Raw genomic sequence first — 19560 nt, forward strand, 5'->3', positions numbered from 1 at the left:
GCTCCATCTATTCGCCTAGATTTAGGACAGATAAAAAGGTTTATACAAGGAGAGGCGGACAAACCCAAAAAACAATTAGTGTAGTAACAGTCGTATAATTATTACTTTGAAACCTAATTCAACCAGGTCATGTCGTTTCAAAGCAGCATGAGTACAAGTCATGGCAATGATTTTTGCTTCTTTCACCAACAAGTATTTGGACCTATCCAGGCCACTGCGGAGAAGTTCAAATGCTCTGAATTCCTACGGAGAAGAAAATCACATATTGAAATTCAGAATACAAAAAAAAAAAATATAATGCTTATAAAATATAACTCAAACTATCTGGCCAACTTCTTAGTATTATTAGGCAAGAAAGTTGAGGTATCTACTGTTAACAATCCCATCTGAATTTTTTTTTTTTTTTTTTTTTACGCTAAACCTTGAAACAACGTTATTTCAAAAAACAATTATAAACACATCAAATAATTCTGCAACCTGTGTTCACTGTGTTCATATATAAATTTGCAGACAATTATTCAATTGATTCTGAGGAACCCTCTCAGAATCCTCCCAAATTTTGTTTTAGTATATTTTCTTGTTTCCTACTTTAATGTATCATAACCTCACATTGAATTCAGTATCAGGAAGACCAACACAGTTAATATGACCAAGTGATACACAGATCACATTTACCCTAACTTTTAAAAGCCTCTCAAGCAATTCTAGGAAAAATACAAGATAATCTGTTTAAGTTACTTCTAGGTTATCTGATTAAACACAAATCACTGTAAATAAAAAGATCCTGTGAGGATCAGAGGAGCAGTGACAGGCACACCAACCCCAGTGACCTAATCAGTGAAAATGGAACATGCAGAATGACTCCTCACTAAGATCAAAATAAAACAGATTAGACCCTTGTCCCTGTTGTGAAACGTGCCTCTGTTACTCTAAGGTAGAAATTCTCACCCAAATGCCTTGCAAGCTGATGAAGCTGCCTCAAAGTGTATATACTGCTTTTAGGATGTAGGGCAAAAGAGAATTTTGGAACTGTGAAGACAAATCCACTTACCTTTAATAGTTACATGTCTTACCTCAAGCTGAGTAAATATTTTCTTAATATGTCTGAAACACCCTTCAGCAATTTCCATATCTTCTTCATAGGATTTGCCTTTAAAAACTGGTTGAGGAGCATTTGCAAAATATTGGTGAAAAGGAAAGAAACTGGAGACATCTGTAACATCTGGCAATTTTCCACCTTTAACCTTCACTTTGCTGATATACTCCTCCCAACGAGACATTACCTATGGTAAACACAAGTGTCATACTTAATGTGTTTATATCAAAGTCCTTGGCAAGGTGTAGTCTTGCATGTACAGTATTTAAAAAAAGATTCTAAATTATCACAAAAGCAAGGTATAACAAATTAGCATTTGACTTTGTATCAGGATGACATTTTTGAAGCTGTGGTGGGTTGACCTTGGCTGGCCACCAGACTCCTACCCAGCATCTCTCACTTTCTTCCTCAACAGGACAGGGGGAGAAAAAAAGATGGAAAAGCTTCTGGTCTGAGATCACTTAGCAAGTACCATCACAGAAAAAACAGAACTGACTTGGCAAAAATTGAATTCATTTACTGCAGATTAAAAATAGAGTACAATGGTGAGAAACAAAGGGAAAAAAAACAAAACACCACCTTCCTTCTCAAACTCCTCCCTACTTCCTAGGTTCAATTTCACTCCTACATTCCCAACTCTTCTACCTCCTCCCCAACCTGCGCAGTGCAGAAGGAACAGGACTTGTCATCCGCATTCATCCCACCACATCTCTGCCACCCCTTCCTCCTCACACTTCTCCCCTGCTCCAGTATGGGCTTTCCACAGGCTGCAGCTTCCTTCAGGGCCACATCCACCTGCTCTGGCATGGGGTCCTCGATGGACTGCAGTGTGGACATCTGGTCTAACATGGTTCTCAGTGGTCTGCAGGGGATAACCTGCTTCACCATGGTCATCTCCACGAGCTATGGCTGAATCTCTGCTTCGGTGCCTGGCACACCTCCTGACCCTCCTCCTTCTGACCTTGGTTGTTTCCTACATTCCCCTCTCTGCCCCCAGATGCTGCACAGTGTTTTCTCAAAGATGTTTTCACAGATGTGCCACCAGTGTCACTGATGGGCTCAGCTTTGGTCAGTGCTGGGTCTGCTGGAGCTCGCTGTGTCCAGCACGGGGCAGCCCCTGGCCTCCTCTCAGAGGTCACCCCTGCAGCCCCCTGCTACCTAAAGCTCGCCACATAAACCCAATACAGAAGCAAATCACTTTATCATTTCCACTTATAGTACTTTGGTTTAAATTCAAAGTGGGATTCCTTTAGGACGAAACTGATCCAGAAGATGAGCTCTAGCAGTGCTCCTAGCACTCCCCAACACCTGTTTTCCATTTAATGTTTAGGCTTACACTACAGCCAGCCTGGAGTTAACTTCTGTAAAAACATACATAATATGCATGTTTGGTCCTAAGTACCACTCCACAAGTCTGCTTAAGCCACACTAATCACCGATGTAGACCACGTCACTGATAAATACATGGAAGGGAAATGAGGGATACAGAATATACAGAAAATCACTGTTTTGTATACTATACATCCAATTTCACAGTCATTTAACACCATAAAAGCTTTCTAGCAGGACCATCAAGTAGTTGCTCTAATGCTTGTCCAAAATGTAAAATAGCCCCCAGATCTTCCTATCTGAAGGATAGAATCTTTGCCAGCAGTCATGAAGGGCAGAAATGCTAGTCTTTCAATTGGCAAGTCATCAGGCAGGACTTAAAACAATAGCAGCACAAGTAATGTTACAAATATAGCTTTAGTGGTTATTGTATTTTGAACCACCAGAGAAAATATGGGGTTTTTAGACTCTATTCTGAAAAATTCACTCCAATTTTCACAAAGTGTTTCATAACATATTGAGGTCATACAGTCTCTGTAGTAGTATTTCAGTCCTTACTTGGTACAAGAAGAAGTGGCCAGCTGTTTCACAAGTGTAAGAAACATCGCCTGGGACTCCAAGGCTCTCCTGTAGTCGCCCAACTTCTCGTAGAAGTTCAAGTCTTCGAGCCAGCACATAATTAACTCTTCCATATCTACAAAATGGATTAAATATAACATAATTTGTATTTAATTCGAAACTGTTTTACCTAAGTATCACAATGAGACGTCACAAAAAAACCCCAATACTCCTCCTAAAAACAATCCACAACTACCACCTGGTTCCAAACCCCAAGAATTTGCTACTTGCCAACTACTTCTATCAGGTGAACCCTAATAATTTTGAAAGCCATGCAAGAGCCACTACTGCAGAAAAAGATCCTTTTATCCTGTCACTTCAACAAGATCTTGATAAGTGTTAGTAAAACATTCCCATGATATACCTGTAAAGCAGAAAAGTACTACTTCCGATGGACTGTTTAGAAATCACGGTACACTGCATGTTACACAATCAGAAGCAAGTTATACGAGCCTATGGATCATCATAAATAGAATCTATATCCAAAGTTTCAGTATGATAAGGCTGACTTCCTTCAGCAATGTACAAAATGTCTTGAAATAAAGCTTAGCCCACCGTAACAGACAGGTCTGCATCCAAACACAGAAGGTCCTGTACTCACAGCTGCATGTTGAATAACTTTTATGACTAGTTTGTAACCTACTCCTTCCATTCTTCCTCCTCTTATACAATTCAAGCCCATTTTTTTCCTTTATGAATGCATTTCCTTATTCCATGCACTCTCCCCCCTCCCAGAAGCAGCACAAGAACAACAACAAAAATCAATGAATCACATTTTCTAAAAAAAGAAAACTAACTAAAGGTGGTATAAATGGGGGGAATTAAACAAGTGAGAGGAATGGGTCACCTTTGTTTAAAAGTGCATATGCAGTTAAAAGCTCAAATGTGAATAAAGGCTAACTTTTAAGTTCTTATTAAACTACTGTTCATAAAATATCCTTTCTGCACAGAAAAAAACCTGTCACAATCCCTGGTAATCACAATGGGTTCTATTGTTTTATTTAGAAGTGTGAGAGTAGTTAAAGCTGGAGATCTAAATTTACTAAGACACAACTGAATACGATATTGTTCACAACTGGAAAAAAACAAGATCCTCAGGAACTATAAAAATTAAGATCCTAGGAATACTAAATGTTTTTTTTTTCTTCTCCAACAAAACTAATCCATCATAAGTGACTGCAACCAGTGGTTTGTTTTTCTTCACACTTCCAATGTCCTCTTATTTCTCACAATTCAAATAAAGTGTCCTCTTTTATGTATTCATTCACTGCTACAAAGATTTTCTTAAGCTGTGATTTCCTTTGTGTTTAAGTGACAGTCCAAGTTAAATCTGCTCCTCTCCACCTTGTTCTTATATCTTATATTTGCAGAGGGAGCAAAAAAGGAATACTAATCTTGCAGTGTTGTGTCCTCTAAAGCAGACTGACATGGAAAAACCACACACTCAGAAGCAATCTAAAAAACAAACAAAAGGTATATGGGAGATAAACTTCTCATAGTGCAGCCCACCTTCAAATATATTCCTCAACCCTTATTCCCCATCCCAAACTGCCAAAACCCATAGAGTTGCAATAATGTCCCATAGGTCTAGACTTATCCTGGAAAAGAATAAAATAGAAAATGTAAAGTGTCTCAAATAAAACTCCTTTTAATGATGAGCACTACTGTTCAAGGAATATACTAAACCACTGATAATACTAAATAGACATCTGTCATGGTATCATTTCACTATAATTTTGGCAATCAAATTATTATAGAAATAATTTTTAAAAACCCACGAAGTATTACTTTTTCTAAATGAAGCTCAACTAGCATATGTGGGTAGCTTCTAGTGACTATATGTAATTTTTAACTACATCTTTTAAAGTCAAAGTATTGCTATAATAGTCCCGGACAGTTCAGTTATTTCCAGTGCATGACCCTTATGCCCCCGCTTATATTTACAAATGTGTATAATCCTACTGACGTCAATTGGACTAACACATAACAAACGTACCAATATTTACAAGAACATGTTCTTAAGTCTTTGTACTGATACAGAGTTGATAGCTTTCCTTACGCATGTATTCCTCATAATGTGTTATTTACCAATGAAATATGTAACTTTGTAGTTAAGCAATATTTTGAAGAATGAAAAGCAGTCAGTAGAAGTGGTATCACATTTGCACAAAAAATTTGTAACTGTAAAAACCTGCCTTTATGATTCCACTTTCTCTCATAAACCAGATCAATTCTATAACATGTATACGGGCTGAGACTATAATGAAATACTTTTATTCAAGCACTTGAGTTTCTGAACAAGCTATGATGTTTATGCAAGTGAGTTTATCATTAGCACCTCCCTTCTCACCTGCTGAAATCTTTCTCTGTCTCTAATTCCTCTTCTCCATGACCCAGACGCAGGAGGTGGCGCTCATCAATGTCTAGAGCCATGATTTTTTCAAACAGCTGGTTCAAGGCCTAAAGATTGACAAGAACAGAAGAAAAAGTAGTTTTTAGAAGTTCAGAGGCTCTTGCAGGCAAAACCTGAAGAATTACTGGTAGGCCAGCTAGGAAATTATGCTTGTTTCGGTATAAATGGAAGCCAAAGCAAACATTAAGTTCATACTGAAACTAGAGCTCTTAATCTTGACAATAGGTAAATTAGCCTACTAAAACTCTTGTATTTGCATACTTCATACAATAATTAAATCTGATTTTAAAATTTAAAAATTTGATTCTATCACTTAATTCAGTTGATAAAGCTGTCAGTTTATAAAACTGTCTCAAGAAGAACACTTTGCAAACACTGACTTTGTTAAATGACTTTAAACCATGGAACTTTTACTGTACATTAAAAGAATATGATCTGGTACTGACCAGCAGGTGCTCTGACTCTGTTCCCTAAGGATAAATACATTTTGCTGAACTAAACTTCAAGGTGAGCTAGATCTCTTGTCTTAAACTTTTCATTTCTCTAATAGCTTCATATCAACTGTTCTATTCAGCATATTTCAAAGGAGCAAGTTTGTAAGCACTGGACCATCAAGTTATGAAACGAAGAATAAACATGAGCAAGCTCCACTTGTACTTCAGGTCAGCTGGAAGACATGTAAACATGTTGAACTATAGTGTCAAGGCTTAGGGAACAATCCTTGCTGAGATATACTTTAGTTCTTGAAGTACAATTTCAAGTTCATGTTCTCATATAAGTCCTGTCTGGTAAGAAGAGTCTCCTACCTGCCTCAAATTATTTCCTTTCTTTACTCTGCAATGGAGATGCTCTCAGCCCTTTCTCTCAACCTCACTATCTGTTACTCTCCCACAACCCACCGTAGACTGGCCTATATTATTCCAGGTCATAACTCCTCACCAAAATGAAGCACCATCCATCATTTTTTGATCAACAGCGTAAGTGCCTGACCTTGCTTTGATGGAAAAAGATGAATGTTTTCAAAGTAGTATGTTCAGTAAAAATAGCTCGTAACTTAGATAGGGCAGACTAATTAGGGAGATCAGGAAACAGACAACGCTGGTTTTGAAATACATCCTTCCAAACCAGATGAAGATTTAGAGTAAGAATCTTTAAGACTTTTATCATTATTACTCTTATTTTATATATGCTTGAGAATTAGCAGATAGGCTCTATTTCTTATGAATGAGAAGCAATCATTCAGCTGAAGAGGCCCTCCCTTGGAAGCACAAAGCAATTAGTGTCAGTTAAAGCTAATTAGCAAAAATCTGATACACATGCAGTGAGCGTGCAACTGTAAGAACTGTGCAAATACTTTTTCAAAATACTTCCTAATTTCTACCCGCAACCAGTTAAACAGATTGAAAACTTCTGATAAATAGCTCAGAACTACAAACCTGAAATTCAAAAACTTAATTTCAGACTATGAAACTGGCAAAACTGCACACAAGCCACTCAAATTTTCAGTGTTAAGAGACAACTGCAGTCCCAAACCTGCTAACCACGAGACCTGCTGTTCTTTATTTTAATTACAGGAAAATTTCATACAGGACTGACACTTTACCTGATTAGAGTGGGTAACTATAAGAGTTCGTTGTTCTGGGAAATTATGATAAAGATTGGATATTATCTGGACTGCTACATCAGTTTTTCCAGTACCAGGTGGACCTACTACCTAAAAACAAACAAACAAACAAATTTAAAACAAACAAAAATCAACAAACAATTCGTCAGAATATTGCACAATACAGAAATATAGCCTCAGGACAAGCTAAACATAGGTGAAATGGTAAAAAAAAAATCAAAACACACAACTGAAAAATAATATAAAATAAGTAATAAAAACCAAAAAGATCCATTATTTTTATTTACTCAAAAATCTACAACTGATGCTATAGAAGTAACACTGACATTGTTTTTATAGGCTAAATTATACCAACAACATTCAAAAAATGAGACCTGAGACATTTTAAAGGTATCCAAGTATTATAAAGCACCTCAAAGTAATTTGTTCAGCATTAAGAAGCAAAGAATAGCAGGTTCCTTATGTATCTCCACAGAAAATTGCTACGAAATCACTTAAAGAATCTCATTGATCACTGCATTCAAAAGCAATTAAGATTGTATTGCTTAAAAATATTAGACAGAATTACATGACATGACAGGAAATAAAACACAGGCCTATATCATGCAATTGTTTTCTCAGTCTACCTTCTCTCCCTGCAAAAAGTGGGTGATGTAGTTAAAAAAAAAAAAAAAAAATCAGAAATACATGCTCAGAAACAAAAACACACTTGCAACTGAAGTTCATTAACAGTTCAACATTCATTAAACACATATATCGACATTTTAATTTCACAATCTTCTTACCCATTGACAACACCACTGATACAAAACAATACTCCTGTACACTGCTGTGGGTATTTGTAGGCAAACACTCTGATTGTGTAAAACCCAGCAGTTTAAGTCATTCCAAAAAAACCCTTCCAACATTGTTTAATAGTCAAATTCAAAGCATCTATCACTGTGGCATTTTCACAACATTCAAAAAAAGAACTTTAATTTCTAAATATATCTTAAAGTTGATATTCTATCAAAATGAAGAAAGTTCTGCTGCAGCCTACTACAAAATATACCATACTCAAAAACACTGCCAAGAACTCAGGTAACTTTTATGTACATTTACAATACTACTAATTTAAGCACACTTAGGCAGGGACAAAAGGCATCCAATTCTACTGAAATTTATTTTTTCCTTTGCCTTGCATCTTCTGTGTGCCAGCTAGAGAGTGTATAATGACTGGTAAAACACAAGGAGGAAGGAGAGGAGAAAGAGTACAGTACAAAACAGTACCAGTACAAAAACCTAAAAATTAATATTGTTGCCTATATAAACCAAGAAGAACTTAAAATTATCAGAAAAAAGTCAAATATTCCACTTAGTCATGCCCAGTACAGACTGTACTTCATTGAGAGACACGTAGTTGAAGTGTGAGAGCAGCAAACCTTGAAGAACTTTGCAGAAATTCACTGAGCAAAATTTATTTTCATAACAAATCTACAGCTTTGTATTGGTTTGTAACTTCTTAGTTCTGAAAGTTAGTAGGATATAAAGGGTTGCACATTACATTTCACAAGACAGCAGAAAAAAAGCTCCCTGAAGACAATTCAATGACTTCCTTTAATGGAGTTAGATCAAACTAAAAATGATGCAAGTAATTTAAAACAGTCAACAGTGACAGGCACGTCAACAGCTTTACAGTTTAAAATGAGCTATTCAGCCACTGAAAAAGTACATTCAGTTGTTGTGGAAAGTCTTCAGCCACTGAAACAAGACAGTTTCACAGAGATCAAACGTGTTTCTGTAGGATTTTTTGAAGATGGAAGGACGTTGAACTTTTGTATGTTAGTTTTTCATACTTAACTATTAATAGAAGTGACCTCAACAAGGCTACAGAAATGGGCATTACTGGTATTTCACTGAATAAATCCAGAATCAAATAAATAAGAGTATAAAATCCTTAAAAATATTCTTACCATAGTTAGTCCAGGTTGCATTCCTGCACGTATGGCTTCAATCTGAGTATGGGTAAACGGAACAGTATTGCTGTAACAAAGCAAAACAAGATCAGAGAATTGATAGATTTTGCCAACAGTTTTGATAAAAGCAATTGTTTTCACAAGTTTGCTTTAAATTAATTGGCTACATGTTTCTCCAGAACTACATGCCTGCAAACTTTTATATAAACTAAATCAACATTAAAACCGTCATCTTTATAGACATGACAATCTTGCAATTTCTAAACAAGACAGTATATCATGTTCACATGACAACAAAATCATCCCATCTAAAAGACTGTTTGTATTTAGTTATTCTTTTCTGAGAACGCTGTAAAATTATTCAGGTATGATCCTCCTAATATTCAAAGTCTTGACACAATACTAAAAGTATTTTTCATTGTTCTTCAAGGGAATTTTTTAATAGAAAGGGGATAATAAAATAGTTTGATTTAACTGTAAAACAAAACAGTCTCATACTCAATCCTCTTTTGGTAATGAAAGCAAAATGATATTTTGTTTATAATCAATGATACTATTTTTAAGTGTTTCTGAAAATGAACTGCTATGCATTTGTTACCATTTTAAATAAATTCTCAGCCATTTATTACCGTTTTGGCTGATTATATGGATATGGTCCCCTGTTCGGAATGACATGAGGCTCTACAATCAGAGTTTTAGCTTCTTCAGGTTTTTCTCCATTCTCATCCTCTTCTTTTCTTTTCTTTCCTTTACCTCCTTTTATTGGGAAAGTTATCCTGTAACACATAATTTAAGACTATACTTCAACACATTCACTATGGCACCAGACTGTCTTAAAAGTTTATACAGAAGGTTTTTTTTGTTACCATAAAGAGAAACTTCCACACAATATAGAAACAAGAATTGCAAGCAATGAAGTATTAATGACAATAAGGAAAAGGAGCAACAAATAAATTGACAAAGTTGATTTTAAGAAAGCATGTTTGACAAAAAGTATGTCGAAAGCGCTCTTTACATAGCTTGAAAAGCCAGAAGCAGTCCTGAAAGCCAGCTGGAAAAACACTGAAGGCAAAAAGCTCATAAATGAAAATGGAAGGGACAGGAGGAAAGTTATAATAAGAAAGCCACCGGCATTGTCTGTTCAGCAGCAATAACTTCATTTTATTCTAGAACTGATGCACTTTTTTTCTTCTACACAAGATATATCAACGTTCTGAACTGCTCCAACACATGAAGCCTTTTATCTTCCCATTTCAATTTTTGTATAGCCCTTTGTGTCATATGTTAGCATGCTTCTCTACTTCAATTCAGAAAGAAACCATGGTGAAGGAATTCCAATGGCTATTCAATTATCTTGAGACAACAATACAGACATCTTTAACAGCAATAATCTCTTAGCCTCTTTACATGGCAAATGCAGAAGTAGGAAGAGCAATAGATCTTCATAAAGAGGAATATCTGTATTTTAATCTATGAACTGAAAATGAACACTGGTTTATCAAGGGACTCTGTGCGTGGGATCTGGTCTTGATACCTTTGGACTATTTTTTTTATCATTATACAGTGTTAGTGCCTTCTCCACACATATTCTGCATTCAGTGTTTCAAAAAAAAAAAAAGAGCATGGCAGATTACTTCCCTGCTCTTCAAGATTCAATTTAGTCAGGCTCAGAGCTGACTGGTACAGAGGGTAAGTCTCCTCCTTTCCCAGTCAAACATATTCCCCTTCAAAAGGAAACATTTCAATTCTCATTAACTTGTAAGCGGAAAGAAACATCGTTTCTTCAGTACATCTAAATGAACTATTCTCCAGCACTATGCACCCTGAAACTCAGATGCCGAAGTCCAAGGAGGTTCATCAGGAGGGACAGAACTGTCAATTCTAAAAATGCTAGACAACAGCACCACTGAAAAAACACGTGTAAATCTCATTTAGTGGTCACAAAGGTAGGCATACTATTTCAGAAACAAGTTTCTAAAATAAAATAAGCAATATGGGATTTTAGACTTAATTCTTTATTTTGATTGCATGGTGCATTCAAAAGCTCAAATTTTAACTGATGTTGAAATTGCTGTTCTTAGCTTAATAAGACATATAAGGAAACTATGTAATTATTAATAAAAACCTTCAAACTGAACTTGAGGAGGCTAGATATTATAATACAGAAGTTAATACTACGTGTCTTGATTCTAACTCATACTGTTGCTTTCCCCTCTATTCAACAGGTTGATCTACAAGCAATGCTCTGATGCATTTTTGTACAGAATAGAACAGAAGCTGCTCCTGAGCCTAACTGTAGTACAGTCAAGTCCGTTGTATAACTACCTAAATCTTAATATGAACATATTAACATCTTTTCTTAAAAGAAAGAGCACATGCCTTCAACTACTGAACCCAACTCCACCTGACAACACAGATAAGCAAGAATACCAGACCAGGAATACTTGAAATTTTGAGGTCACCTGAAGGGGGGTATTTGCAGAAGTGGATTGTCAACAGTCACTTTAATATGGTATCCAGGAAAGCTAGCTTTTAAGTGATCAATGGACAGGAAAGTGTCATTAAAATCCAGAGTTGCAATCTGATTTGGCATTTTTGAATAATGTGCACTACTTGGGTCTCCATATCCAAGAATGATGTCATGCAGCCAGTCAGGAACCACACAATCTGTGTTCATCAAGTTCCTAATAGTCTCCAGAACAGCCTGCAAAATAAGAAAAAAAGGAAAAATATGATTGGAGAGATTGACTTTTTACCAAGAAAATGTGACATGCTCAAGACTAATCGAGACTCTTCTAAGATGTCAGTCCTTGTACAGGAAGGTCTGGAAAGGCAAATATCTTGTTGTGGGAAGAAGTGAACCTGCGTGAGATAATACAGCTGGCATTATCGAATATCACTGTGACACAAAGCATACTCTTAGCTCAGCTTCATTTTATAATAAAGAGGATGGCTCAAAGAAACTTACCTGACGCCTACAAACGACTCCAGAAACCTCCTCTCCCAATGCATGTAGTAAATTTCTTCTTGCTCTTGGTCTTATGAAGATTTTAGTATGTGACCTGTGGGACCACATAGGTCCAGCACTTAACTTCTAAAGCCTGAAGGTCCTGCAACTACTTCAGAGGCCCAAGATACACTGACGGACTAATCCCACATTAACTAATAATATTTATATTTATGTTGCAAATATAAAACAAGAGTTTCTGGCTTAAATGTATATTAAGCATAGCATAAGACATTTGTGCTAAAAAAAAGCACAAATAAATCTGAAAACATGACTTCTTCAGGTAGTGTTCCTAAATCAAGACGACAAATTTCTCAGAGGAAAGTTTAAGAAACATGTCCCTAACAACAAATGTGCTGTGTTTACATCACAAAAACTTTGCTTCAGCTTTTCAAAAGTAACATCTATATATGTAAATATAGAAAGATTTATTTCTTGTAAGAACTAACACTGCTGACTGATGTAGTGGTGCCACCTCCAGCAAATGTGCTGTATTTGCAATTTCACATCTGCTTAATTTACTAAGACTGAACAAGTGTTCTCTCCTACAAGCTCAGCTTAAAACTTCAAGCTGCCTTCTATCTGCTCAATACACTATCAACACTAACCACAGAAATAGCTTGTTTTCTTCTATCCAGCTCAAGTTTGAAAGGCTTACAGATGACATGTAATGTTTGTGTCTAAACTGGTAGTGATGTGATAAATCTGGAAATATCTTAGTTTGTATTGACAAAGGAATGTATGAGACTCAAGAAAAACCCAACATAGAATGGTTTTAATTTTGATTTGCCAGTAAATTAGCTGCCAAGTACACAATACAAATTTGAAAGCTACACACATCTAACAGCAATTCTGAGCAAACTTAAATATTCATGGCAGCAGTTTCCTTCTGACTACATGAAAGTGCATGCATATGCAAATAAAAAAAAAAAACCCTCGATAGTGTCAGTACATGGATGGGCTTTGGCAGAGAGAACTTGTGCTTATAATGTAAAATGAACCTGCCACAGACACACAACATTACCTATCAGTTCTGTTGGGGTTTTTTAACATAAAGTTATAAAGATCTCTCTGTGAAGTACCTCCAGTATACCAATCCACAGCTGGATTGCACCAGAATGGTCTGTGCAGACCACAAGCTACTGTTCCACACCAGAGGCATCATTCCAGATACAGAAAATAAAAAGTCAAAGTCTTCCTGCTGCACATTTTATCCATCAGTACAGAACTTGCTGCAGAATCCTTTAGAATGATATTCACTTCAATTATGCAACGCATGATTTTAAGGCACCAAAAGGCAGGCAGTTTTTGTTCATGTTGCATTTTCATAATGGGAAATCCAAGGAATATTAAAGATTCAAAGGTCTAAATGATCTAATGCAAAGAAACTGAGCATACATATAAGAAATATTTTCAGGCATACAAAATTACGCACCCTTATAGGAAAAAAGCCAACAGTATCTTGTGCTGCATTAGGAAGCTGCCAGAAGGTCAAAGGAGGTGCTCCTTCCTCTCTGCTCAGCACTGTTGAGGCTAAATCATAGAATCACAGAGTGGTTTCGGTTGGAATGGACCTTAAAGGTCATCTAGTCGTAACCCTCTGCAATGACCAGGAACATTTTCAACTAGATCAGGTTGCTCAGACTCCTGTCCAGCCTAGCCCTGAGTATTTACGTTGATGCAGCATCCACAACTTCCCTGGGCAAAGTCTTCCAGTGTTTCACCGCCCTCATAATAAAAAATTTCTTCCTTATATCTAGCCTCAATCTCCCCTCCTTTAGTTTAAAACCATTACCTCTTGTCCTAACCCTACAAGCCCTGCTAAAACATCTGTTCCCATTTTCCTTATGAGCCCCTTTAAGTACTGAGAGGCCACAATAAGTTCTCCCTGTAGCCTTCTCTTCTGCAGGCTGAACAACCCCAACTCAGCCTGTGAGCCTGCCCTCACAGAAGGGGTGTTCCAGCCTTCTGACCATTTTTGTGGCCTCCTCTGGACTCTCTCCAACAGATCCAGGTCTTTCCTGTACTGATGGCTGCAGAGCTGGATGGAGTACTGTGGGGCCTCACCAGAGCAGAGGGGCAGAATCTCCTCCCTCGACCTGCTGGCCATGCTGCTTTATATGCAGCCCAGGGTACAGTTGGCCTTCTGGGCTGCAAGAGCACACGGTAGGCTCATATCTAGCTTTTCATCTACCAGTACCCCCAAGTTCTTCTCTGCAGGGCTGTTCTCAATCCCTTCATCCCTCACCCTGTGTTGATACTGGGTGTTGCCCCTACCCAGGTGTAGGACCTTGTGCTTGGCCTTGTTGAACCTCCTGAGGTTCACATGGGCTCACTTCTCAATCTTGTCCAGATTTACTACTGGCAACACGGACCACTTGCTCAAAGTTAAGTTTATGTCAATTCACAATTCTAGAAACTCAAATATACTTTCAATTTTGCCTGAAAAACATTCCTCCTCTTGCTTTAACAGAGGGTAATGAAAGCTAAGTTATTGATAAGCCTCCTGAAAAACAACATTTGCTGGATTCATATGTAAAACTGAATTGAAATAGCGTGCATAATTTTAACCTTACTTATAGGCAACAAACAGTATTGTAATGCATTAGCAACAGGTTTATTTTGAACTCTAACCAAATTTCATGAAGGCTCACAGTGAATACCAAAGGAAGCAAAATGCCAAAGAATCATGCACTACAACTGTGTAAAAACTGTTAGGGCAGGAAAAAAACCAAAGCACCATTCAATCTACAGAGCTCCAGTTAGTGTACAATCTCTGTGAGAGCTACCAAAATCTCACCTGACACCCTCCAAAGCCTAATAAGACACTGATCCAGTGATGCTCCCAAAAACTAACAGGTTTCTCTGATTTTCACCTTTTGACTAGTGACTCCTCCTTATCCTACAGTCCACTATTACATCAACTAACAAAAATGTCCCACATACTCCCTTGACTCAAAAGGCCAAATACAAATAATCTGCAGGCTACCTGTTAAGAGACTGAAATTACAAAGTAATGTTTTATTATACACTCAAGTGAAGTAGGAGTGCTGTGATTTTCAGTTACTTCAACACTTATCTGCAGGGGGAAGTTACCATCAGCTGACAGGCTCAAAATTCCTGAAGTGATCCAATGCCACCTAAAAAGTCTAACTACACGCATCTAAAATGAACATCTCAGTACAGCTGACATATTCAGACAAACTCTTATTCTAAGAGTCAATGAGCAGTACCTTACCTTGAAATTGTTTTCTTTTGGTTTTCTTCTCATTATTATATTAAATGTCTCATAAACATCTTCTGCTCCATTTTGGATTGTATTGGTCATGTCTTGTTGATACTGGTTTGGGTCCAGAAATACTCTGTATGTTCTGCAGTCCCCTTTAAGTCGTGGTTTGGGTTCAGGTCCTGCCCACAATGAAACAATAATATTAGAATTTGAAGCAGGGCTAAAAGCAGATATTGTAAGTCAAGTAAGTGATCCATGTATGTTTCGGAAATGAAATTTAGACAAATTATTAAACTAATTTCTGCATGGCATTACAAACATTCTTATTTCATGTTTTCATCCAATTTCTAATAGAGATTTTCAATACAAGCTATTCTATTCCTAAAACCAAAATATACTGTATTTATGTAATTAAGGGAATTACATCAGATTTTACCAGAGGAAACTGGTTAACCTATCTTTGGACTACTTATGAAATTGGTTTCTTTTTTCAAGTAGATAATGAATTCAATGAGCATTACTTAAAAGAGAAGCAAGTCAATGACTAGGCTGTTAATTAAAAAAAAAAAAAGAAAAGAGGGGAAAAAAAGAAAAAAAAGAAAATAAGAAGTCTTTCAAACCTTCTTCAATAACACGTCCTTTCTCATCCAACATGCCCTGGATTTCACAGCCTCTGACATACACCAGACCAGTCTGCTCCACAAAAGGTCGTCGTCGGTCGAACTTGGTGCCGTAAGGTTGCGTGGGACGTACAGTAATCAAAAAGCAGACATCGTGTTTACGCAGACCTGATTCCAAAAAAGATCATTCAGTGATTTTATTGAATGCCATTTTCCTTTTCCACTACACAATATTGGAATACAATGGAACACATAAAAATTTCCTTTAAACAAAGCCCCACCTGTTTAGAGAATAATGTGTTCTGTTTCAAAATATGCCTTTAACTTAGAGGTTACAGAACCAAGGATATTGTCGTATTTGCCACTAATCTTGCACACCAATATCTGCTAGAACTTTAGACATGAAAAGGAGAAATTTTACTGCTTTTTTCATGACAAAGTTATATATTTCAAAACTATTATTCTCCCGATAATCTTACTCAGGTTACACAACCTAGATATTTCCAGTGTTATTTCAGAAGCATGTCATTCTCACTGCCTTCTTCTGGACCAACATTCAATTTTTAATTTTTTTTTTAACCACAATTTAAGTACAGTGCCTAGAACTGGGCATGAAATCCTAAACAAAGTTATTACTTCCAACCCATTAAAAAGTCGCTTAACTGAGTTACTTGTTTTCCGTGCTACATTCCAGTTTATAAATCCCAGTATGGCTTAGCTGAGTGTTTTTCCCTCAGCAGTAACATATTGTTGTAGAGTCACATTTGCTTTTGCGCGATGGTGACCTCAAAGTCTTTTCATTCTGCAGAGTTCCTGCCTAACAAGATATTTCCCTAACAGATGTGTGCAGTGACTTGTTCTTGCTTAAGTTTAGTATCCTAATATTCATCCCTATTTAATTACACCCTACTTTTAAAATACAATTTCTCCAACTCACTAGCATAATTTTGAACACTAATCCTTTTTCTCCAATATACCTACAGATTCTCAGGATCTAAGACACCTTCAAAATTTAGTAAACACATGCTGTAATTTTCATAGGAGAAAAATGATTTCTTATTACTCACCAGATATTACCCAACCTAAAGCTGTTTAATCAAGCCCTGTTATGCCAGGCAATATTCTTCACCTCAGTTTTACGTTAAAGCCTTACTGCTTTTGAAATCACAGAGGTTGTTCTAGAATTTAAAAAGCTAGGTGCACCACTATATAGCTACCTTCAGTATAGTGAAGTCTGCTGCCATCCTCCTAGCTTTTCTACTTCAATGGAAATCAACATTCCCAAACTTGTATCTGCTTATTTATCACGCAATCCAGCTTTAGCATTTGTGCTATGTGACCTGTAATCACACTATACAGCTCCAGCACATTTAACAGGTTTCTCTAACAAAAGAGAAGAGAGTGATATTTACTGATAATACAAGTACATGTACATGCTTCTATGCCACTTGCCAACATGGTCAACTAAAGTTCAGTTCCCCAAGCAAAGGTGTCACCTGTGGATACTTTTAAAAAACAGTATATAGTACAGTCAGCACTTCCTAACAACATTCAAATATACCGAAAACTACTAAAATGCACTGCTTTGAATTATATCAAAATGTGTTCTCTCCACTTGTATATGAGAGAGATAACACATTCCTCATTACTTTCCCAACGTGACATTATTAGCATGCATATTAATTTAAAATGCTAAGTTACTTTTCCACATTCCCAGGGAAAGGCAAAATTTTACAGTTACAAACTGAATGACATCAGTCTGAAATAGCAAACATTCTGTTCCCAAAGGATGTGTAAATACTTTAATAGTTTTCATCTTCATTTTAGGAAAGTATAAACTACCTAGACCTGAAATGTGAGTAACTGACTTTTAAACAGTGTATTAAGACTGGCAAATCTGCATCTTGGATTAAAAAAACCACACTCTTTCTTACAAATAAGATCACAGCAAAGTGTATTTTGATTAGCACCTATTTTGAGCACCTTATTTCAAAGAACACAAGTACCTTCCCATTCATCTTTGATGCTATCTCGGACATTCAAATTAACCGTAACATCTGCTCGTACTCGCATGGGCCAGTTTTCACCAATATTGGGCTTTGCCACCTCCACCACTGTGAAAGAGACAATGGGTTGTGCCATCCTTGCCCATCCACCAAAGACCACACCTCCATATTCCGATAACCTAAAAAAAACAACACAATCATCAAAAACCCCCAAACACCAAAGTTTTGTTAGTCATTATCTGATCAAAGATTCAGGTTTTTTTAAACTGTGAAACAATTTACCTCACAGCTAGCTCTAAGACAAAAGCAGAAGTCTAAATCTTAAATGCTACTGAACTAGATTCACATAATCTTGCATTTTAGAACTGAAGCATAACACAAATTGATTTATATTTCAAGAAACGAAGGCAGCTTACACTAGCATTGTTTTAAAAAATCCCCAAAAACTCATAGAGGAAAAAGGAAGATAACAAAAAGCAGCTACTGAGTATAAGAGATATCACACCAAATGATCCCCTGAAATCTAAAGAACATTAAAATGTGGTAGGTGGCAGGCTCAAGACTACTCAGTAACACCTCTCATAAATCAGAAGAGTGGGTGGTAAGTTTCCAGATTTTGTAATGTCAGCCAAGGCTCACTACTTTCAGAAATCTAACTCATCTGTCTTAACACCACAAAGGTTAGTTGGCAGCATCCAACATACTGTTTTAACACGTCTACAGGGATACATATCAAGACACCCTTAACTCATCCCACAGGATGGCAACTCCTTGTGGAAGAAGTCAGTACAAAACATAGTATCTATGCAAGAATTTAAAATACACTTGCTACTGTTTAAGTAGTATATACACAATATCAGTTATTCATTCTCAAATGCACTTTGATTGCAACGAAAGTTGAACTGACTGGTTTGCACCAGTTAATAAATATTACCATGGTTTCATCCTACTGACACTATCTTCAATGTCTTGTCTGATTTCATAGGTGGATTCTAAGCGGAAGAGGTTGAAGTTCCTCAGCAGGTAGTCATGAAGAGTCAGAAACTGTAGATTCAATTTGGGAAGTGCTAGACAGCCTAAGGGGGAAAAGTGGAAAGGAAGAGGTATTTGATGGATAAACAAAAAGAAGATTAATTAATATACTGGTTCTACAAATTCAAATACATACACGTTATTCTATAACTGCCACAGTTGTTATCCTGGGAGATTCTAAGAACTACTCCTTTTATAAATATATGCTATTAAAAAGCAGACTTTTTCAGTTTTTCTGTGAATGAGCCTCTACAAGATTAACGGAATTTTCACCCTTCCGGCAGTAACACAGTGAACTATTTAAAGACTGAATCCTTCCCTGTATTCAGACTACAACAAAACTCATTTTATAAAAATCAAATGCAGGGCAAAGTAATGGTACTTTGGGAATGCAACAATTAAGCTAGCATAACGTAATTATGAAAAAGGCTCATTAACTAATAAAAACCACTCATCCAACAATTCTCCAATTCCAATCCTTTATGTTTATTAGAACCCACCAAAACCATCAATGTAGAAAAAAGTTTTAAGCCAAGAAATCAAATTTTAATACATGACTTTCCTCAAAAGTTTTTTACTGATTATAGATTTTTTTTTTTAATTAGAACAAAAACATGGTAAGATTAGATAT

General features: G+C 36.6%; 1 protein-coding gene across 1 annotated transcript in view; it reads right to left on the reverse strand.

Annotated features, from left to right (window-relative positions):
* AQR (aquarius intron-binding spliceosomal factor) overlaps nt 1-19560 on the reverse strand; it is a 54586-nt gene that overhangs the window by 16258 nt on the left and 18768 nt on the right. The window contains exons 16-27 of the mRNA XM_082057776.1: nt 18832-18973; nt 17898-18076; nt 15892-16059; nt 15281-15450; nt 11498-11739; nt 9665-9811; nt 9033-9102; nt 7060-7170; nt 5394-5503; nt 2984-3119; nt 1074-1283; nt 106-243 (exon numbers count right to left, since the gene is read on the reverse strand). Coding sequence (XP_081913902.1) covers nt 106-243; nt 1074-1283; nt 2984-3119; nt 5394-5503; nt 7060-7170; nt 9033-9102; nt 9665-9811; nt 11498-11739; nt 15281-15450; nt 15892-16059; nt 17898-18076; nt 18832-18973 — 1823 coding nt within the window. The remainder of the gene's footprint in view (nt 1-105; nt 244-1073; nt 1284-2983; nt 3120-5393; nt 5504-7059; nt 7171-9032; nt 9103-9664; nt 9812-11497; nt 11740-15280; nt 15451-15891; nt 16060-17897; nt 18077-18831; nt 18974-19560) is intronic.

This window comes from Streptopelia decaocto (genome assembly GCF_964273445.1).
Source record: "Streptopelia decaocto genome assembly, chromosome: 7".
Taxonomy (NCBI): Eukaryota; Metazoa; Chordata; class Aves; order Columbiformes; family Columbidae; genus Streptopelia; species Streptopelia decaocto.